Here is a 24,219-nt window from a genome sequence, read left to right on the forward strand (position 1 = left end):
AGTCCCTTTGCCCTTCTCTTTTCCAAGTAAAAACTGTACTCTCTCCAAGCCCCTATTCTCAAATTACCTTCTTCTGGAAGTGTTTTTATTTTTTTACTCATTTCTATCTCAATCTCAAAAGAAAACCATCGTTCTCAGCTGATATCCTTTGACCTGACTCCCTGCCAAAAGGCAATAAGCTTATTGTTTCTAAAATTCCGGAGCTATAGTTTCCCGTCTCAGAGAAACTTTACCTCTCACACAATACACTGAACAAGTATTGCTCATCTGCCTTTAAGGGAATGCTTTTGAGATCTGGAGGTACAGCATGAAACTCTCCTTAATCACGCCAGCAGGAATTGACCTCTCCAAACCTCTGTCCAACCACTATAACCACCTGCACCATTCCCTTAGTATTCAGGTGCTGCCTTTTATTGGGGTGATTTATTAGCATGCTTTGTCTGCCTTTTCTCCCCAACTAGTTTGTGAACTCCTGGGAGGAAGAGACTGTACTTCATTCAACTTGGCAGGTGTTCAATTAAAAAAAAAAAAACTAAACCAATAAATAAGCATTTACTCAGGCAGAAATTCAAACTTATAGATCTCCATTAAAAGGATTTCCTTGTCTAATTTCTCTTTGGTGAGCACCTCCCATCGAGATCTATATGGTATCTTAGGAGACAGGCTTGTATGACCTAGATCCCAAAGTTTATCATATAGGCTTCTGGTTATGATGGAAAAACTAGAATTGGATGATCCTTCCTACCATAAATAACTGTAAAACTGACAAAATATTTGAAAAAACTGTTGGATAATCAGCAACACAGGACTATAATCCTTGAAAGAATGAGAATGTATGTGGGCCCTAGCACTGCTCTGATTTTTTGCCTAGAGGCATTTACCAGACTCTGACACAGGAAAGAGAAAGCCAAAGAGCACAGTGGCCTCACTGGCCTGAGGTCATGGAGACTGGTGTCTAGGAAGGCTGAAGCAGCTTGAATTTCCAGGGAGCAAACCAGAAAAGGTGCAACTAGACATAGACACACACACACACACACACACACACACACACAGAGAGAGAGAGAGAGAGAGAGAGAGAGAGAGAGAGAGAGAATATTCCACAAAACTGCCTAGGAATCCCCTTGAGTCTTTGGCTAAATATTAAGTTGTGCATTCATAGAGTGAGATTCCACAAGACTAAGCAAAGAACAGCTACCAAGGAAAGAATATCTAACACCAGGGAACTATAAGCCAAACAATTTCTACAGCTTATACATAGAATTGGGAAATGTTTAAGTGCTTAAACATTCTCCTCTTCAGAGAGGAGAGACCTCACTGAATACCTGAGGCATGTGATGGAGACTCCAGAGAGTCCAAACCTTAAGAGGAGGCCTAAACTAACCACAGAATAAAGACTTCTCTCAACTCCCTCGAACAAAGCTTGACAATAATCCTTGAAATTATAAAATGATGAAAAAGTAAATTAACTGTCAAACAAAATTCTAAAGTCTTTAAATGAAGACAAAAAGTCCACAAACTCAACAATAAAATATTCACAATGCACAACACCCAATAAAAAACTACCAGGTATGCAAAGAAGCAGGAAAATGTGACCTATATCCAAGAGAAAAACTGATCAATATAAATAGACATAGAAATGAGAGACATACTATAGTTAGTGGAAAGGGAACTTTAAAATAGCTGTTATAAATATGTTCAAGGACTTAGAGAAAAACATAAACATAATGAAGATAGAAATAAAAATGGAAGTAGAAATTCTAGAGCTGAAAATCAATACAATATCTAAAGTGAAAATTTATTAGATGGGCTGATTTATTAGCATATTAGACACTATAGAAGAAGAGAGGGTAAACTTCAAAATAAGCAATAAAAACCATGCAGACAGAAATACAGAGACAAAAGGGGCTGAGGAAAAAAAATGAAGAGACCCTTAATAAAATATGGGAACTATAAAAGTATATCACAATTGTAACTGGATTCCTAGAAAGGAGGAGAAGAAAACAATTATTTAAAAAATTTCCAAATGTGATGAAAACATAGAGAACCAACATATTGCAGGGAGGAAAAACACAAAGCAAATGACCTAAGGGCACATCATAAATCAAATTTCTAAAATCCTTTGATAAAAAGAAAATCCTAAAGAAAGCAGGTGGGAAAGACATAATAGGAAACAAGTAAAGAGAATCTCTGACTGAGGAAATTCTCTGACTCGCTGGAAACAATGCAAACCACGTAACAGTGGAGCAACAGCATTAAAGTACTATCCACCTGAAAGTATATCCAGTGAAAATCTTTTTTCTGAAATGAAAGCAAAATAAAGTCACTTGCAGCAAACAAAAGCTGAGATAATTTAAATATAGAATAGCACAACATTAAATATTAAAGGCTAAAGGAAAAATTTATAGATAAAAACTCTGATTCAACATAGAAATGAAAAACTCCCAGTGCAGCCAAGAGGAAATAAGTCCACTAAGTCCTATTTATCCTGTTCTTTACAACCAAAATATGCTGGACAAAACAACAACAATAACAACAAAAACAAAAAATGACTATTGGGGCCTCTGAAAAGTAAAATCAGGAACATTGAGGAAGAGAATCAAAACCTGAAAAAAGCAATTCATATGTAGGCAAGTCTTCTGTTTTTACCTCTTTTGTCTGTGAACCAAATGCAGGCGCTCAGAAAACCTAAGGTGGTGCTATGGACACCTAAGAGGTCCAGAGCAATCTTTTCTTTCTCACCCAAAGGCCAGGGGAAGGAGCTTTATGATTCAGCAAGTGCAGAGGAAAATCTACATTTATTTATTTTTTCCTTCTTATCTCACGATGGTGTCCCTTCAGTAGAGCCAGTCTGGCTGCTGATAGAAACCCTCAAATAGAAACCCTGGTAGAAACCACAGCTTTCAGGCTAAAGGACTGGGAATTGTTTCTCTTTATCATTTCTCTGCTTTGCCTTAAGGGCAACCCTTAACGCAGGCAGGATCTGTGCAGCAATAATACAGGTAGGTAAAACTCTAAGGAGAATCCTAAAGAGAAGAGAGCTGGAGAAGGAAATATGCTAATTCACTGAAGGAACTGACCAAAGGTCTCAGTTCACCTGAGTGGCAGAGGTGTGGACAGACTCAAAGCAGAATAACAAAGGCTTTGAGAACAAAGGGAAGGTTCAATTCACACCCAACTCAGACCAAACATCATAATCTTCAAAATTTGTAGGATACAATCTCAAATTACTCAACGTAAAAGAATAAAATGACTAATTCTTAAGAGGAAAGATAACATATGCCAATAACAAGATCATCCAGATGTTGGAATTATCAAAGACGTTAAAGAAGCTGTTATGACTATGTCCCAGGAGGTAAAAGTTAACACTCTGGAAAATAAATGGAAAAGTAGTTCTCATCAAAGAAATAGAAGTCATTGTCAAACACAAAACATTTAAACTGGGTACTACAATATCTAAAGTAAATAATTATAGCAGAATGGAGATAACATATGAAAGAGTCAATAAACTTGAGGATAAGTCAATAGAAATTGTTCAATCTACAGAACAAAAATAAAAATTTCAAAAAAGAAATTAGCAGAGTCTCAAGAGCATGGAAGATCTAATAGATGTGTGATTAGAGTCTCAGCAGAGGGGAGGAATATATTGGTGCAGAAAAAGGAGGAGGAAATAATAATGGAAAAATCCCCAGATTTGATGAAAGACATAAATGTATAGACTCAAGAGTCTCAAAAAACTATAAACAGGATAAAGTCAAATAAAACTATGCAGAGATCATCATAATCAAATTCTAAAAATCAAAGACCAAGAAAAAAATATTGAAAGCAATTATATACAGGAACTACAATTTAATGGCAGATTGCTCATCAGAAACTATGAAGGACAGAGGAACAAAATATTTAAAATGTGGGAAGAAAAGAAGTATTAATGCATAATTTTGAGCCTAGTAAAAATATTCTTCAGAAACTAAGAGAATTTGTTGTCAATAGACTTATTCTAACAGAAATGCAAAAAAAAAAAAAAAGAGCTCTTTAGGCTGAAGGGAAATAATAAAATAGAAAATACTGAAATGAGGAAAAAGGAAGAGCAAAAGAAATGGTATATATCTGGATAGCTATAAAGGACTATTTTGCTTTTTAAAAGTTATTTAAAACATGCATATCTGCAAATACACACACATATAAATTATCTAGCAGGGATTTTAATTATGTGGCTAGAACACAAATGACACCTATAACAAAAAGTGGGGAGGAGGACAAAGGAACCTGTATGATTGTAAGGCTTCTATATTTTACTTAGAGTGGTAAAATAGCAACTCTAAATAGGATGTAAAAGATTCTATATATGTATAAAAGCTAGAGCAACCACTAAAATCTAAAATAATAATACAAAGAGCTCTTGCCAAAAAAACCAATAGATGAATTTACACTGAAACTCAGCCCCCCAAATTCAAATAACCCAAAAGATGCCAAGAAAGGTACAAAAGTAGAACAGAAAAACAGAAGGATGAACATAAAAAACAAATAATAAAATGACAGACCTAAATCCAATCATACGAATTATAATATTACATACAAGTGGCCCAATACACAAAGTAAAAAACAGAAATTGTCTTTTTAAAACACAAAATCCAACTTACTTTCTAAAAGAAACCCATTTTAAATATAAAGACATAGATTAAAAGTAAAAGGCTGGAGCAGATATACCATATAAGCACTAATTAAATGAAAGCTGGGTTGGCTATATTAACATAATTCAATTGAACTTCAAAATATGAATATTACCAGGGATAAAAAGTGATTTTGACATGATAGTCAAATCACCAATAAGATATAACATCCTAAATGTGTATGCATATAATAATAGACCTTCAAAATACATCAAACAAAAACTGATAGAATTGAAAGAAGTAGGCAAAAGAAAAACTTGGAGACTTCAGCACTCCTCTGTTTGTAATCCATATAACAAACAGACAAGAAATCAGTCAGGATACAAAAGACCTGAATAACACTACTAAGCAAATTTACCTAATTCATACTGACTGAACACTCCACCCAACAGTAGCAGAATACATGTTCTTTTCAAAGGCACATAGAACACTCATCAAGACAGACTATACTCTGAGCCATAAGGCAAACCTTAATAAAATTTAAATAATTGAAATAAAATCAAGCATGTTTTCAGACCATACTAGAATTAAACTAGAAATCAATAAAAGAAAGAAATCTGAAAAACACCCCAAATGTTTGGAAATAAAACAATACACTTAGAGGTAACCCAGGGGTAAAAAAGGAAGCCAGAAGAAGAACTATAAAATATTTTGAGTGAAAATGTGGGATATAAGTCAAATTGTTGTTAAAGGAAATTTATAGCATTACAAGTTTATATTATAAAAGAATGGTTTCAAATGAATGACCTAAGCTTTCCCCTAAAGAAATCTAGAAACATGAGGAGCAAATTAAACCCAAGGCAAGTAAAATGAAGGAAAGCTAATAAGATAAGAGCAGAAATCAATGAAATTAAAATTTTTTAAATAGCAGAAATCAATATCACCAAAAGCAGGTTCTCTGAAAAAAATAAATACAATTGGTAAACTTCTAGCCAGGATGACAACAAAGACAAGAGAGAAATAACACAAATCACCAATATCAAGTACAAAAAAGGAGACATAACTACTGACGCCACAGACAAAAAAAAAATAAGGAAATACTATTTTCTTCTACGTTGCTGAATTAATGGAAGTTGTTCTGTTACAACTAGAAGTAAACCCCCTATACTTCCTGCTCCAGGCAACTTCTGGACTTGTACACATGTCTGTAACAGTTTTATTCATGAGAACCCCAAAATGGAGATGTCCATTAACTGATGATTAGATAAACCAATTGTCATATGTTCATACAGTAGAATACTATCCTGCAATAACAACAACAAACAAACTACTAACACAAACAACAACACCGACACATCTTAAAAGCATTATTCTAAGTGAGAGAAGCTGGACACAAAAGAAAACACACTATATGATTTCATTTCTATGAAAGTCCAGAACAGACTAAATTAATCTATTGTGATTGAAATCTAATCAAAAATTGCCTGGAGCAGGGAGTGTAGAAGGACCTTTTGGGATTAATAGAAATGCTCTATATCCTAATTAGGGTGGTGGTTGCCCAGGAGTGTGCATTTATCAAACAAATCAAACTACACACTTGAAATGGGCACATTTTATTGTATGTGAATTATACTTTGATAATGTTAAAAATGATAGCATATAATTTTAGCCTAGACTTAGAGTATAGATTTTGACACCAGGTCAGCATCCATCCAAACCCAAATTAGTCATGTGTCCCCTCCCTTTTCCTTCCACCACCCCACCTCACTCTCTTTGTGTCATTGTTTGGTCCCTTATTCTATGTCTATGCAACTCAGTGTGTGGGAGATAATTCCTGCCTTCTTTCTTTCTGGGTTGCCTCTTATACATTCCTCTCTTAATGTCTTCACTTATAGCTTCATCATTCTTCATCATTTCTTCTCTCTCTCTTTATGCAAATATAGTTGTGTTTCTTTTTCTACCCCCTCTACAATTTTTCTCTCTTATCAATCCTGACTAAAAGACAAGAGTTTTAAAAAATATTTATGCATTGAATAGATTATTTTGTCAACTTTTAAACTAAATGAAAAATCTTATTTATTTAAAATTATTTTATTTATAAACAGAATTATTTATTAAAAAGTCACACACATAACTTACATAGCCCTTGGTTGTTCTTTTTACCTCTGTGGGTTAATGGCTTTATTTGTAAAAGACTTACCTTTCATGCTTCGGGAAGAGTTTCTGAAGCATGGATTCTGTCCAACAATGGAAAAATAAAATCAAGAGTTCAGGAAAGAAACTAATACTTGCAGAACACTGACCATGGGTTGGGATCTACAATATGCCTTATCCCATTTAATCCTCAAAATAACTCTGAAAGTTGGGTGTTATTTTTCTCACTTTACAATAAAGGAAAGTTTAGAGAGAAGAAAAATAGCCTTGGGTCAGTAAATATGAGAGCAGGACTTCAACCCCAGATCTGTGTCTTATTCTGTTCATTATTTAGAATAGATGGGTTTACTTTTGATTTCCCACAAACTGAACTCCCTGGTAGAAAAAAAAAGAAGAAAATGGATAAATATGTGGTGGTGGTGTCATACAAAGGGATATGACACAATGATAAAAAGGAAAGAAAACTGTTAAACACAACATTGATGAATCTCACAGAAATCATGTTCTGCAAGAAAAGACAAACGCAAAGGAGTACACATGGTATGATTCCATCTACATGAAGTTTGAGAATAGTCAAAACCAATTGCTTACATACAAATCAGATGGATGGTGACCTTGAATGGAATGTGGACTGGAAAAGGACTGAAGAGAACTTTCTGGGGTGCTGGAAACATTCTGTATCTTTATCTGGGTGGTGATTATACAGATGTTACATGTGTAAATTGTTATTAAGCTATACACAATTAATACTCTCAATACGCCTTATTATAGTTGTCATCCCTTAATTATTTTTAAAAAATCATTTTCTGTTGTTAAAATGAAGGTTCCTCTGTCCCATTTTCAGACTCTACCAGAAAAGTCTGAAATTAGGGAAAATGCCTTCAATGCAATGATGTCATTTTGAGAGACCCTGGGGAGGGACACCTTTTCAAGCATACTGGGCAATTACTTGAACCCCAGGTCCTGACTCAAAATCTGGGACTTTATACCACTGCTCATAATGCCAAGGCTTGGCTGAAACCATGAATGGGTGAAACAGAATCTCAGCACATTTTATTATCTTATGCATTCATTTTATTTACTGCCTTATATATTCACTTTTGAACAGTCCAAACTGGAACTTTCCACATAGATGATCTTATACAATGCTCATAATGACCCCATGAGATAATTGAGACAAAGTCCATACTATTTCCTTTCCAAAAGCAAGGAACAAAAATCTACAGATTTAGCAAGTTTAAGAGAGTTGTACAAGATTGCAAAGCTAAGAAAAGATTAAGAACATCATAGAATTCAAGTCTTCGAGCTCCTAATCTAGTGTTCTCCTCACCATAGAACACTTACTTTAATTATCTGGGCTTAAGGGAGTCCTTTCCATGCTCACCCTCATGAACTCATATTCCAATGAAAACTAAATAAAAGATAACTAGGGGACAAAGAAAAATATAATCAATGGTTCAATCTATCCTTATTTCCTTTGGCTAGTTTTCTGATTTCTTTAATCCTGCCTAGATTTCCCTTGTCCTCTAACCTTATGCTTTTTTCATACCTTCCTTTAGCTTTATTCTTACTCTAAGGAATTCTGACTGCCTACCACTCCATGCACCTGTTGTTACTTAGCCAGAAAGGTAAGGTGAAGGAACAAAGACTCTTAAATAACCAAGTGATTGGGTGTATCTTCCCCAAGGGAGTTCTTCTCTGCCTACTTTCTGGAATATGTACATCACAACACAAAGCAAAGCTAATACAATTTCCCTGGGGAAAGGACCCAAGCTCAGAACAGCCAGCTGAAAAATTCATCACAAAACTTGCTGCAGAAAAATAAGCTATTCTGAAAAATACAGTTAACCAAAAAGGGTACTGAAGAATACCTCCCACCTCCTTCACTACCTCACCACCAGATCGACACTCCCTGCTTACATCATGACCTGTGTGAAAGAGCCCTGGTCATCACAAGGTTAAGAAACACCAGCCACACCCTAGACCAGAGAGCAACACAATGACTGTAAAGAAGAAGGGCTCCTTGATAGCTTTATTCTCAGCTCTCTCCAGGTGATCCTGAACCTACAACCATCCTCACCTACATGCTCTATTTTTTATCTACTCCCAAGTAAAGATGATGTCCATGCACATCTTTTGGAGGCAATGGCTCAGCTATGGTTCATAAAAACCACCAAGTACAAAATGCTCTGTGGATTCTTAGCCTCTTTTTTTAGATTGAGGGACTTTCCTGAGGCAGCCTCCCACTCAAGTCCCTGGGTTATACATCTCCGTGGAGTCTCAAAGGTTTAATTGCTCTTAATGGGCTCAGGTCCATTAACCAGTTAGTACTTTACATTTCTCTCCATATTCTTCACTTGACAATAAATGGTGAGGCTGAAAATATAGAAAGAACACAGCTTCAGCTAATTACAATAAAGGAGTTGCCAGAGGCCAGCAGTCCAGCACCTCTAGATCTGGACAGAGGACTCTCAGTTAAGGAAGATCTACCATCTGAAAACGACTCCTCTATAACATCTGTAACTTGGTCTTCGTCCATCTTAACTTTGATGCTTTCATAGAGTTAAGCTTTGGTTTCTTCCCATAGGAAAAAAAAAAAAACTGGATTGTGAATATGCTGGTTCACTCTTTGAACTGAATCCAAAGTCAGAAGACCTATGAGAGGATATTAGTTCATGGGAATGAAGTAGATACCACACTTAATCCTCCTTTCCATGCATATTTCTGAGAAAGTCACCTTCCATTGTGAAACAGTATAAAATACTACTCTTATAACTCTCTTCATTTCCCATACATCCCACCTTTCATCTCTTAGGAGTAAGAAGTTAGTTGAATGGAGAACCACAGCATCACAACTGCTGCTGCCAAGGTTGCCACACAGCCACACATAGAGATTACAACTCCAGATGGCACCATTCAGACAGACTAAAATGTACGTGGAACCCCTAGAGTTATTGAGTGCACAGCCTCCATGACCAGATGCTGGAGTGCTGCTGTTGCTATTATATTTTTTTAAAAAACCATAATGGTTCATGTTGATGAAGTACTTTATTATGCATCAGGCATTGTGTTAAGGATTTGCACATATCATCTAATTTAATCCCCATGACAACACCTTGACCTATTACTATCCCCATTTAGGAACACTTAAGAACTATTAGTATCCCTATTTTCTAATGATAAAACTGAGTCTCAATGATTTTTCAGAAAATTTTCCAAGCCCTGGCTACTGCCCACCAAATATTTGTTGCATGGCCTTCTAGCAAGGATACTAGAAACCTTTTCATCTATTGACATGTCTTGCTTTTTGTAATCTGCACTTGTAGATAATTCCCTTAGTGGAAAGAACTCTGATATGAAGGAAAGGGGAACCGTGGTTCTAGTTAGTATGAAGGCTTCCAGGTGTACACCACTTTGTACTGTATGATCTGGAAAAAGTGTTATTAAATGTCTGGATTCCAGTTACTTCATTTACAAACACACACTTGTCCTGCCTACCATATAATTAATAAACAATAATAAATGTGAAAGTGCATTATAAATCGTTAAGTTCTGTATAACCATAACAGGACACTGATAATGATCATAAAGAAAGGCAAAATTTCCTTTACAGGTCATCCTGGAAAAATTTCCATGATGTGAGATTGCGAGGCAGCGATCCTGAGTGGCAGGGCACTGAGACTTCTGCTGAGCAACTCTCATTCTTTTCTTCTCCCACCTGCAGGCCAGTTCCTCCTGACTTTCAGCAGACCAACTTCCTTAAAGATATCCTTTTTTTTTTTTTTTGAGATGGAGTCACACTCTGTTGCCCAGGCTGGAGTGAGGTGGTGCAATCTCAGCTCACTGCAGCCTCTATCTCCCAGGTTCAAGCAATTCTCCTGTGTCAGCCTCCTGAGTAACTGGGATTAAGGTGCACACCACCATGCCTGGCTAATTTTTGTATTTTTAGTAGAGGCGGGATTTCATCATGTTGGCCAGGCTGATCTCGAACTCCTGACCTCAAGTGATCTGCACTACTTCACCTCCCAAAGTGCTGGGGTTACAGGCATGAGCCACTGTGCCTGGCCTAGACATTCATTTTTATTAATAATCACACTCTCCTCCCATGCCTTACCCAAAAATCCCTCATGGACCTTCTTCCTCTTTTGAAGATTTTTGAAACGTTAAATTGGACGTGGATGAATTTCATCTTTCAAATGGCATTATAGAGTCTCAACATTTCAAGGGATTTTTAAGTAGCCAGTAGGTGTCCACCAAATCTAGAACTGATGGCATCTTCTCAAGACACAGGTAAACTTCTGCCCTGCTCCATGATGCTGTCACATACACACACCCATAGATGTATCTTAGATACATAATTCTCTGGTAAGTGTGCCTCCCAAACCCCTGGATATACAGATCACACCCCAGAGAAATAATCTATATTTAATTGGAGGGCAGGGAAGAATCAATTGAGTAATTTCAAAATATTTGTGATTAACAATTTTTTTAAGTGCTTCTCACCAACTTCAAAGATGTATATGCCATTCTTTTCTTTTCCTCTAAAAACACCAAGGCCCAAAGGCTCTCAGGATTTGGATCATAAAAGGTTCTGATTCCTTCTGCCATTCTCCATCCCAGCTCTCTGTCTTGTTATGACTTCTCAATATTTGAAAATATAGAACTGATTAATTAGGAATGCTGGGGCTTGTCTGACCCACATCTCACCTGACTCCCTGCTCCCTTGGAACTCCATTCCCTAATCAGAGGGGTATCAATGTCAGAAAACAAGCTTTCCCTGATATCCAACCCAAAGTTTCCTTCTACAAGTCTGATCCAATTACTTCCATGGGCCACGCTAAATAACTCCTCTCCTTCACTGCCACTCACTCTCTTCAGGGATTCATAGATTGTTACCATGGCTCTCCCTTCATCGCCATTTAGCCCAGCCATATATATTTAATTCTTTTCATCTTTCATCATAAATCAGTCCCTTCAACTGTTAAATCGGCTCTTTGCTCTTCTCTGGACTAGTTCCAATTCTCTCAATTCACCTCCAATAACTGATATCCCTTCTGGGAGCTCCAATTTCCTCTCTATGTTTTTTTTTTTTTTTTTTTTTTTTTTTTTGCTGTCTCTGCCCACCCCAGAAATGAAATGGTAAGCGACTGACAGATATGGGAGGTCAAAGATCAGGGTATATTGCACTGCATACATCTCTAAATTGCTCAGGCCTCTCCATAGTACATGTAAAATCCCAAGTCATGTATCCACTTTCCTGGAGTAGGGAGGGAGTGCTTACAGGGAAATAGGCCTCCTATCCCCATGAGTCATCATCCCCCAGCCCTCTGCCTGGGTGACGACAGAAACAGATCTCAAAATACCTGTAAGCCAGGATACAAACTGCAGCTGTGGGCAACATGTCAGCCTCACAGACAGACATCTTTTCCATGATTTGGGCTGTCCTGGGAGAGGCCAGGGCCATTAAATACAGTCCCAGAAACTGCCTCTTCACCTCTTCTCCATGACTGGGTGCATTTTGGAACTGCCTCAGACTTGAAAGGCTGATCCCATTTATGAATTCACAGCAACCAACAAAGAAAAGCCATTAACATTTCATGAATTATAAGGCCTCTCAGACAGCCCAAATCACAAACAATGCAAAGGTTTTGCTTTCTTCTAACTGGTTCTTTTTCATTGTTACTATTTTAGTCATGGTCCTGCTCAGGCTTAGGAAGCTATCTTTGGTCTGAGCCAATGGGCTGCTCCAGGCCTCTCACCACAAGAGATGGAAGAGCAACCAGCTCTTTCTTCCCCACAGATAGCCCCATTAGCACATTGTGTACCTCCAGACAAGACCACTAGTCACTTGGGCAGACACAGGAAGAAATAAGCAGAGTGTATCTACTTTCCCTCTGTATAATTGAAGAGCCCACATCATAGAAGAGTTAAATGCCTTTTCTATAAATAAGAGCCTATATAAAAACAATAAATCCATTTCTCCAAACATGATAAACAGCAAAATCAATCCCAGTGTCAGAACCTAAGCTTGAATTTTCATAAGGAAAATGAATGGAACCATAATGATATATGTTGTCCGAAATACAGAACATGGTATAACAGGGTGTGTCTACTCCATGGGGATGTCTGCAGTGGAGACTATAACTGAATGAGGTTGGGGAGGCAATGATAATGTGAGAGAGGCTAGTCCTGCATGGCCGGCTGCCTAACTGCAGACAGCATATGTCCTCAGAGACAGGAGAGACCAGGCTGTTCCAAGTGTGGCCACCACAAGGCCTGAAGTGCTTTTCAATAGGTTGTCTGTCTCTCTATGGAGGTCACGGGGAGCTCATCCAGTTACACTTAGTGTCTTGTTTGATCCTATCAATAATCATTTGATCCTAATCCTGCTGAAAAATTCTTGGCCAAATTTTCTAGCCTTTTAATGGCAGAATCCTGGCTCCTACTGAAACCAGCATTCCTAGATGTGTCAGTGATGCATAAGGGCTTGGTCCAGCTGCCAAATATACTGGGCCCTTGAGGGAGGGCATAGGATGCCTACAGTGCTTCCCTACAGCCAATAGCAGAGAGGCCCTTGGAGCACATGCCTTTCTACATAAACCTCCCCACTCAGCAGCTCCAACTCCTTATTTAAGACTTGAGTGTAGCATATTCTTCAAATGCATTAAGCATGTGACTCTTCAGAGACACCCACTGATGGCTTCATGCAAACTACCTGTTTACAGTAGGCAGGTTTGGGGCTGTAGAAATGAGCCCTTTTGCCTGTCACCAACATCTGACAACAGCTGATATAGACTGCTGGATTCTATAGTCATTTGAAAAAAGGTGATGGGGAAGCTCCAGAGATGCTCATAGGCATGAAATTAGAAGATAATCTGCATTTCCAGAGAAGTCATTTTTATATCCATTACTAAAACATTGGGCACTAAAACAGAATGTTGCATGTGTAAACCACACAAGCCACAATGACATTAAAGCCCAGCTGTTCTTTACAAAAATATCTTTGGTGGAACAACAGTCACAGTCTTCCATCTTAGTTCATTAAAGGCACTATCAGTCTCATTGGTGCCTCTTAGGATGGACTCTATAAATTCCAGCACTAAACAGAAAGGGCTCACTTCAGGTGCCAGTGCCACTAACACTAATGCTGACATATGGATCTGCACTCTGTTTTTCTTGGGGATCACATATTAGTATGTTTTCTGTGCAATGACTAGGGAACCTCAGCTTCTGAATATCCTTGCTGCCTGAGAGTGCACATGTGTGTGTGTGTGTGTGTGTGTTGGAACAAGCATGCAAGATACTTGTAGCTCTACAATGGACCCCTTTCATTGCTCTCCATCCAATTAATAACAGACATTAGTAGCCAGTGGAGCATAAGAACTTCATTTATTTCTGATGATGAGAATGACAGAAAAGAACCTGGGTTTGCTCAATGGTATTTGTGTAGGCTTTTTAAAAGCCTGATTTCTTTTCTGTGCCTTTCTCATTCATTTACATTGTATATTTTATTCACAAGTCTTTCCCCATTTGTCTTACAAGAAAAACATCCATTAAAAACCACCTGGTTTTCCAGTCAAAGGATACTCTGGAAAGAGTTAGAAGTAAGTGTCTGCACACACACACACCCAACTCAGTGAATACGGGAAGAAATGACGGAAATGAAACCAAAAAATCTCATTTTAGGAGTCTCCATCAGGGAGATCTGCAGTGAAACAAGCCTACCACAGACTATCATCAAGAGCTGCTGTTGCAGACATTCAAGCTAAGAATCAGAGGGGAAAAGAGGAGGCGGGGAAAGGTAAGAAAAGCAGGAAAACCAACGATTTATTCTCTCTGGCTTCATAGTGACTCTTTCAAAGGAAGATAATCTTGACAACTTTCCTCTCTTCTTCCACATCTCCCTCCTGTCCTCTGTTCCTTAGTTTCTCTGGGTGTTTCCCAGCAACATGAAAGAAAAAGGATGAGTCTGAGAGTGCACAGCACACTGGGTGGGGGTGAGAGAGGGGAGAATGAATTAAGAGACAATTCCTGGCAATCTCTGCCCAAGCCAACGTTTGAGAGGGGGTCAGTTGGGTGAGATTCAATAATATAAAGAGAAATTCTATATTCCCTGAGAAGATGTGTCATATTTCCCAAATCTGTGCTGGCCAAGAACAAGGGGGAGAGAAAGGCAATAGTTTTGACATCTACTGCTAAGCTTGGAACCTAGAAGTAATAGGGGCATTTCAACTGTCCCAAAAACCCAGGAAGAGAGGCACCCAATTTTGGCTCAGACCACGTGTAAGTCCAGAGAAGAAGGCGCTCTGCCAAGAGTACGAAACTTTTCTCCCAACTTGGTTGCTAAAGAGGAAGGAAGACCCCTGAACTGCGTTCAGGGAGAAAACAAGAAACTGCAGTCTGACTCGGGAAGGAGTTTTGCAGGAGGAAGTAGGGCTAAGAAGCAGAAGCTGTGGTTTTAGTAAGTGGGGTGGAAGTGAGGATTACTTAATGATTACATATCAATGTGAATAAAAACACTAAATCCCGGCACGCTCAGTCGGGAGCTGCTCACCAGTCCCGAAGATCTGGAAGAGAAGGCGGGGCTGGGAGGCGCGGATTGCCGCGGACAGCCTTCCCTCTCTGCCCACTTCCGACGCCTTCTTCTCGGGCATCAGCCGGATTCTCAGTCGCCCTTCGCCCTGGTGAATCCACCAACTGAACAGCTCACTGAGGTTGAACTGGAGCAGCCCCGCAGCCGCCTCCCCTGGGGGCCCAACGCAACCCTCCAGGATCGCCTCTTCGCCCAGCTCCAACACCAGCTGCTTGGCGCGCCGGAGCTTGCGCACGGAGCCGCCCTTCAGCACCCTGGACAGCGTCCGGGCCTCTGCCAAGGCGGGTGAGCCCGTGGTCCAGGAGACCCCGGGGGGCGGCCCCAGCAGCCTGAGCAGCGGGGCGCAGTCCAACGCTAACAAGCCTCGCGCCTTGGGCCTTCCAGCCTTCAGTTCCGAGGGGGATGGCGGCAGCAGCAGGTCCCGGGCGTAGACACGGAAGAGCGAGGGCACCACGAAGTCCACTGCCAGACTCTTCCTCTGCAGGCGCGAGTAGCTGAGCGGCTCCCGGGGCTGCAGCTGCAGCCCCGTAGCTGGGGACCCCAAGCGCTGGCCGGCCCCCGTCCCGGACCCCAAAGCTGCCGTGGAAAGCAGCAGCGGCAGTAGCCACAGGAGCCCGATGGCTCCCATCCCGCCAGAGGAGGCCGTTTACACTGCTATCCGGGCCCAACCTCGCCCTTCGCTGTCCCCCAGATGGGAAGAGGCTCCGAACAGTCCTTGGTACTCAGCGGCTCCTTCCACCAGATCTTCAGAGGACCATGCGTGCGCGCGAGTCTCTTGCTTTCCGCCAACTGCACGCAGGGGAGCAGGAGTCTCAATGAAACAGGGCTGGAAGCTCAGGGGCGAGTCCAGAGGCCCTCAAGCACGCTGGGCTCACGGGCTAAGACCCTGAGCCTCCGGCTCACGGCGACGAGTGCCGCGCCCCCATCTGCAGCTCGCTGCACTTGGTACAGAGGAACTACTACGGTTGAAGGGAGGTGGCAATTGGGTACTGTCCTCTCCTGCCCCCCGCGGTCAGAGATGGGCTCGGTCCCCTCTTGGGGCAGCCTCCAATCTCCGCAACTTTCCGGGCTGAGAACAGCGCTCCCAGCTGCTGCACGCTGTCCTGGCCGCCCCCTGCGTTCCTTCTGCCTCCTCCGAGCTCCTCTGCCCGGTCTGGGCGGGAACCGAGGGCTGGCGCTGCTGCCTTCTTGCGCACCCTCGAGCTACCCTCCGCTGCTGCGTGAAGGTTTCGGACTGCTCTACCCACCGAACTTCTGGGCGTGAATCCGAGCCCCCGCGCTGCGCAAGTTTGCAGCGTCCTTGCTCTCGCCCGCGCCTCGGCTTCTCAGAGTTCGCAGGCACCGGAGTGGCCAGGCAGTAGCAGCAGAGAGCGTTCAGGGCAGGGGTGCCCGAAATCTTGCTGCCCCTTCCTCACCCATCAGCAGCGCCCACGGCTTTGGGTGGCCGGCCAGAGGGCTGCCGGAAGGCACCTCGGTGCCCCGTGACCCTCCGAACAGAGGTGGCGGGAGGTGCCAGCTGCTATTACCGCTGCCGCCCCCTGAGCCGCTGGATCGCATCTGCCCGGGCGCCCGCCACTTGCAGCTGGCGGAGCCGCGAGTGCGCGCCGGGAGGGGGCGGGGCCCAGAGGGGGCGGGGCTCGCGAGCCGACTCAGCCAGCCGCCCGACCCATGCATCCCTCCTCGCCCCGCCTCACCCGCGCCCGCCAACCAATGGCGTGGCTCTGTCGGCTCCTAGGCAAATCTGCAGAGGCCTCGGCATTCATTGAGAAAAGCAGTGAGCCCGCCCCACTGGCCCTCTGTCCCTCTCCAGTCTCTTGTTTCTTCCCTTCCTCCAGATTCCCTGCCCTATTTCTCCGCAGTGTGAAAGGGAGCAAATGCAAGAACTGGTAGAGGCCTTTGCAATCAAGCACTCTCCGTAATTATGCATTTAAGAGATTAAATGGGTCCGACTTCGGGAAAACAGGTTCCAGAATAAAACTGGAGGCGAGGGGAAGGGAGGAGGGAGTGAGGGGGGGGGGGTGGCAGCGCGACACTGGCAAATCTGAGAACAGCTTGTATTAAGGCCCCTAGACAGAACATTCTGACCCTTCTATTCGAATGCATTCCTGGGAGCTTAGGAGTCCCGCATCCACACAGGAGAATCTGCGAGTAGAGGGGGCGTTGAGGGATGGATGGTCATGGTCTGGCAGAATTACTCTGCAGCTACAACAAATACATTTCAGACCCCTGTCAGTCACCCCGTTTCCTCAGAATGGTGTCTGAACATGTGTAACCTCCCCTAGTCCTTGCAAGATAAATACTTTAATTCCAGTTTTACAGATGCACAAACTGAGTTGCAGATCATTTAATGGCTTGCCAACAATCTTGGGAATGAGTGTTCAGAACCTTAGCCCTTTTTTTACTCAACCATAAAGGCTGTACCTCTCCTCTCTCTTTCCTTTTATCTCTGCTGAGCTGCCAACACACAACTCAGATAATAGCTGTTTTTATAACAAGTGGTTCACTAGATCCTCAAACAAAACCACAGTCTTTGGGTCACATAAATACCCTTGGTTCCTTCTTGAAGGCTGGTTGTCACGCCTTGTGCTGACTGTTGGAGCTAAGAATAAGGCAAGATCCTCTCTGGAGCTCACACCAGGCAGGTAGCAGAGGAGTTTTCTCATAGGATCAGAGCACAGTGCCACATTGAACCTCCCTCACTGAGCTCCTAGGGGCCTCAGTAACTTGCCTATCACCCCACAGGAGATAGTGGCCAAGTGGAATCTCTGTTCTCCCAGGAGCTGGGCTCTTTCCAGCTTTGTGGCATTGCCTTTGGCAAATGGAAGACCCAGTAACAAAGGAATATTGATTCTCGGAATGGCTTTCTTCCTGCTCTGTTTGGCAACTCACTTAATTTGACAGGCATCCGCCCTCTCTCTGGAACTCACACTGGATACATTGACTTTATAAGTTTTAGGGCAACGAATTATCTCACCCAAGGAGAAGAAAATATGTTCCTATCTTGGTAAAGGAAGGGAGGAAAGGAAAGAAAAGAGGGAGGAAAATGCTACGGTAGTTAATACTTTCCTAGTATGTAGGGTATGTTTGATTTTCATTAGATTTTTCTGACATACATACTGGAAAATGAATTTTTTATTTGAAATATGAAAAAAGACGAAAACTCCAGTCTTTCCCACTCTAATTCTCTCTACAATTCTGGACCAAATGCAAACTGACTCTAATAATTTGTTATTAACTGTGAATCGTCTGCTGCACCCAATGACCACTAGGGGGCTGCAGAGACTTGAAACCTTAAGTGAGCTGCTGGGGTTTAACATTCTCTGATAATGTCCTTGTCCACTGCTTTTGCACCTCATAAACAGAGTCTCAATTAATTCTCATGCTTTCATACATCCTCTCAAACTTTTCCCAAGGAAAAAAAAGGTGCCTTTCCCTGTAGATTAAATCACACTAAATCTCAAAAATTTTCTTTTTTAGATAATTTTTTAAAAGGAGGCAGGAATTAATGTTGATAGTCTACCAGGCACTAATGTATGCATCTGTAGACATGTGGGTTTCTAACACATCACACAGTTTTTTTGGGGGAAGGGTATATGTTATTATGTCTATTACAGAGATAAAACAGCTAAGGCTCAGAGAGGCAAAATAATTTGCCCAAGGTAAAACAGCAAGTAAATAACAGAGTTGAAATTCAAACAAGTGACTCTTTTCCTCCAACAATTACACAACCCACTAAGAAAAATTAGGCCCTTAACTCATGCCCAAAGTTATAATTTTGGCACCCTATCCTATATAATTTCCATCAAGAGGATGGGAGATGGGAAAATGAATTTGAGAGTATGTAAGGGAAATAGAGACAGAAAAATAAAAAGTGTGAGCAATGATAGCTAACACGTCTTGTGCACTTATGATCTATTTCAAAAACACTTTCATTCACTATCTCACTTAATATTCCCAGTAACACTCTGAGAAGAGGTAATAGTATCTCTATTTTACAGGTCACAAATAGAAGCTCAGGGAGGTTAACACCCCAACGAAAGTACACAGGTAACAAGAGCTGAACCTGGATACCCGACTAAGAAGTTCATGCTTTTAAATTCTGCATAACCTCACAATAGAGAAAATGGGATGAGATAAAATGGGTTGAGGCGAGCCGAGATCAACAGAAGAAGAAGCTGAAAGTCCAAATCAAAGAGATGGGGAGTGGAAGTGGCAGACATCGATACTGACATAGATATCGGAATCTTCAAGGAGACAATTAAGTGAGGTGGGCTGCTCTGAGTCACCTTGCAGATGACTTGGGCCATTGGGCTGGGGGAGGAGGAATGTGAGTTGACCATGTACCAAGAGAGGAAGTGGTCAAGAGGAGGACACTGAGGCCACCAACACCCTCCTCAGGAAATTCCCAATTCCTGGAAAAGGAAAAATGAACAACTCAGTCAAGGAGGTACTCAAATTCTCTATAAGAGAAGTAATAATAAAAATGACATGACAAATTAAGCAGTGTGACTTAAGGTAAAACACATCTCACAACTGCAGGATCTGACTGGGACCTATGGGATCGATCAAGTTAGGCATTTTGCTGGTCAACAGAGATTCCTTGTGTACCTAATGTATACAAGATGTTGTTCTACGTTCCAGGAATTTTTTGCTCTGGACAAAAATAAATAGTTCTTCCCTTAAGAAGCTTACACTCTAATGATGGGAGACAGATAATAAATGTGCAAGCACATAAAGTAATTTAAGATAATAATAGGTGCTATAAAAAACAAAATAGGGCCGTGCGGTACATGATGACTTGGGCAGCAGGTGCAGGTGCTGCCCTAGCTCTAGCTTCATAGTTGGAGAAGCCCTCTTTAAGGTGAGAGTGAAGTCCTGATTGGTGGGAAAGAGGCAATCATGAAAAGACTTTGAGAGAGAACTTTCTAAGCAAAGGACTATCACGTGTCAATGGTCCTGAGATGAGAAGAGGTTTGCATGTCCAGGAGACAGTAAGAAATCAATCTAGCTGGAACACAGTGAATAGAAGGCAGAAAGGTGGAGGGGCAGCCAAGGCCTAGATCTTCTACAGTCGGATAGGCCATGGTAACAAGTTTGAATTTTATTTTGATTGCAATGAGAAGACACTACTTTAACGGAAAGTCTCATGCTCTGACTTATGCTGTAGACCTGAACTGTCCAATATGGTAGCCATTAGTCATATGTGGCTATTGAACACTTTAAATATGCCTAATCCAAACTCAAATGGGCTGTAAGTATAAAGTACACATCACATTTCTAATATTTAGTATAAAAAAATACATAAGATCTCTCCTTAGTATTTTTTCATATTGATTACATGTTTAGTGATAATATTTTGTGTATATCAGGTTAAATAAAATATATCATTCAAGTTCATTTTGCTTTATTGAATTAATTTTATTTTTTTAACGTAGTTAGTATTCTGGGCTTAGGCAAGAGTTTTAACCTCTTGACCTCATCCCTCCTGTTTAAAAGTGGACTATAATCTCCTTCTGACAAAGCTGTTGTAACAATGAAATATAGCAAATGTGAAAATTCCTAAAAGCATGATAAGTACCTGTACCTTTGCTAAGCTAAAGCAAGTCTGTAATCATGGTCAAATGTCAAAAATGAGGACAGGATACAGTTGTATTCTGGCTGGGGAAAACCATGTTTACATGGGCCTGATGGTGACCAGGCTAACCTTCACTTTCTGGCTGCCTTGCACTTTCTGGCTGCCTTGGGATGGATGAATTGACCAAGAAGTGATCCTGAATAACAAACTATTAAGTCTGAGGCACCCAGGCACGAGAGAGGGAAAGGGAGAGGGGGGAGAGGGGGAGAGGGGGAGAGGGAGAGAGGGAGAGAGGGAGAGAGGGAGAGAGGAAGAGAGGGAGAGAGGGAGAGAGGAAGAGAGGAAGAGAGGGAGAGAGGGAGAGAGGGAGTATCCCTTCCATGTAGTTCTCTCTGCCTTGCAGCCAGAACTGTGGCCTGTGACTTTTAGCAGCATCGGGGAGAAGCCTTTGGTGTTTTAGAACTTAGCCATGTCTGTGGGGTCAGTCAGATCAACTGTAGGCAAGTCAATCTCTGAGCAATAGATTGCATCCAATTGACTTGCTGCAGTTGTCAATTGGACAAATAATGATGAAATAAAAGACAGCTCCCACTGGCCGGTCTAATCTGATCTATCACCTCCCATGTGCATTGCTACACCTGGGCCTCTGTCCTTGCTGTCCTTTCTTATCCAGACCCTAGGATGGCAGAATGTCTTTGACTGAGCCCTATCGCCATTCAGAGACCAATCTTGGTTCTATCCAGGAGGAATTAAGACCACAAAGCTCAACACCAACTCCCTCTCATATTAATGCCCCTCTCACCTTGAATCCCATTTCTAATAAACTGAGTAAATTCTATTTTGTCTGGCCTCTATGACCAAGCCACATCCTGTCCCTAATTTCTTAAAAGATTGTTTCTTAGCCTTGTTCTTACAGGACCCTCCCACTAGGGGAGGACTATTCCTCTGAGGTCTGCTACCCCCTAACTGGCTTCCATGATGCCAGTCCCTTGCTGACTTAGGGAAATAAACTAGAGTTACCGATCTCTCTTCCCTTTTCCATTTCTTCTGATTATGCCTGCAGCCAAGGGGGCATTGTTAATTACCATGGGACCTCCGTCATAGCCCCAGCTAATTAGATCAGAGGTAAACACCTGACTCCAGGGAAGCTAAGCCCCAGGCCAGGTTGAACAAATCAGCTTTTCTCTCCAAAATTTGAACTAGGAAGCCCAGACTGTGAGGAGCTGACATTTGAGTCATGTTAATAGCGGAGCACCTAAACGCCCAAGGACTGGTGGTATCCATCGGATCCGTGATTTTTTTTCCATTTACTGCATTTGTCGACTTTTATTTTACTTTATTTTTTTATTATACTTTAAGTTCTGGGGTACATGTGCAGAACGTGCAGGTGTGTTACATAGGTATACACGTGCCATGTTGGTTTGCTGCACCCATCAATCCGTCATCTATATTAGGTATTTATTCTAATGCTATCTCTCCCCTAGACCCTCCACCCCACAACAGGCCCCAGTGTGTGATGTTCCCCTCCCTGTGTCCATTTGTTCTCATTGTTCAACTACCACTTATGAATGAGAACATGCGGTTTTTGGTTTTCTATTCTTGTGTTAGTTTGCTGAGAATGAGTTTCCAGCTTCATCCATGTCCCTACAAAAGACACAAACTCATCCTTTTTTATGGCTGCATAGTATTTCATGGTCTTATAGTGAACACCTCACTTTGAGAAAAGTTGGGATGAACTTGGCTCCTGGAAAATCAAACTAAGACAAGCTGGGACTTGCCCTTTCCTTCTCACTGGTCCCTCTTGGTACTGACTCCCTGGATAGGCCCTACCTAAACACTTTTCCCAAAGTCTCATGGGTACCCTCAGCACCTGTCTACTCTGGTATCCAGGAATGGCCTTGTTCATCCCATTGTGACAGAACCCCAGAGTCCTCTGCTGTCACCCCTTGCTGATTGTGAACTGAGTACCCAAGTGGATTTGACCAGCACTTGGGAAACATAGGTCCATAATGACCACATTTTCAGAGCCAGCAATCTGGATATGCAGTCGGTGTGACTTTTGTGTATAGCACATTGCCACATATGAGATGATTTGGGAGAAGTAGCTTGGATGCTACAATGTCAATATTTTGCAGATATTTCAAAGTTTTTGGGGAAATAAAGTTACACCAAGCCTGAGTCAATGCATCCAGGATACAAGGTTGTAATACCACTGGCCAATATCTGCACCCCCAGCCGGTGGGACAACAGTCCTGTAAACAGGGAGCAACATCAGTATCGGAAGGGAAAAGCCTCCTCTATGTCTACGTCCCCTTTCCAACTCCCAAACCCTGCATTATAGTTCCTGGTGGCTTAGCAGCCAGTATGGCTCCAATAGCCAGTCCCCACCCTACAAAACAGACCCTCAACTCTCCCACCAGTCCAAGACGTCTGGCCCTATGGTAACAGCCAAGCTCTGGAGTCCTGCTCACTACTTTGAAAGGCATATGTCCACTGGTGTTAACCAGCTTCAAAAATACTCCCACCTTCTCATACTTACACACTTGTGCATTGCCTTCCCACAGGGACTAGAGCTAAACAGTGTCACCAACAGGATATGCAGAAATGAGAGTGTGATTTCCGAGTTTGGTCATAAAAGACACTGGCTCTCTTGGATCACTTGCTCTGAGGGGAGCCAGCTGCCATGTTGTAAGGATACTTAAGCCCACACTGGGGTCTGTTGTGTGGGGGCTAGGGAGAGGGACAGTGGGGGTGGGGAGGTTGGGGAGAGATAACATGGGGAGAAATGCCAGATATAGGTGACAGGGAATTGGAGGCAGCAAACCACATTGCCATGTATGCACCTATGCAACTATCCTGCATGATCTGCACATGTACCCCCGAACCTAAAGTACAATTTAAAAAAAAAGTCCTGTGGAGAGGTCCATGTGGCAAGGAATGAAGGACTCCTGCCAAGAGTCAGCCCTAACTTGCCAGGCATGTGAATAAGCCATCTTGAAAGTAAATGTTCCACCCCTAGTCAAGCCTTCAGATGCCTGAAGCCTCAGTCAATACCCTGACTATAACCATGTAAGACACCTTGAACCAGAATCACCTACTTAGATCAGATTCTTGACTCACATAACTTGTGAGATAATAAATATTTACTGTCTTTTTGATGGTTAAGTTCTGGATTAATTTGTTTTGCAGTAATAGATAACAGACATACCACTTCTTTTAATTCACCAGGTTCCTCTGTCTTTCCCTTTACCTGTGTCTCCAGCCAGGCTGCACCACTGCAGGTCAATCTG

The 24,219-nt window shown here is 41.8% G+C and overlaps 1 protein-coding gene across 1 annotated transcript in view; it reads right to left on the reverse strand.

The window, feature by feature from the left end:
• ALK (ALK receptor tyrosine kinase) overlaps positions 1-16,913 on the reverse strand; it is a 752,988-nt gene extending 736,075 nt beyond the window's left edge. The window contains exon 1 of the mRNA XM_064363964.1: positions 15,316-16,913. Coding sequence (XP_064220034.1) covers positions 15,316-15,982 — 667 coding nt within the window. The 5' untranslated portion in view covers positions 15,983-16,913. The remainder of the gene's footprint in view (positions 1-15,315) is intronic.
• Between the last annotated feature and the right edge of the window lie 7,306 nt (positions 16,914-24,219).

This window comes from Aotus nancymaae, unplaced genomic scaffold (genome assembly GCF_030222135.1).
Source record: "Aotus nancymaae isolate 86718 unplaced genomic scaffold, 86718_ANA_hifiasm-v0.15.2.pri h1tg000057l, whole genome shotgun sequence".
In the NCBI taxonomy this organism is placed as follows: domain Eukaryota; kingdom Metazoa; phylum Chordata; class Mammalia; order Primates; family Aotidae; genus Aotus; species Aotus nancymaae.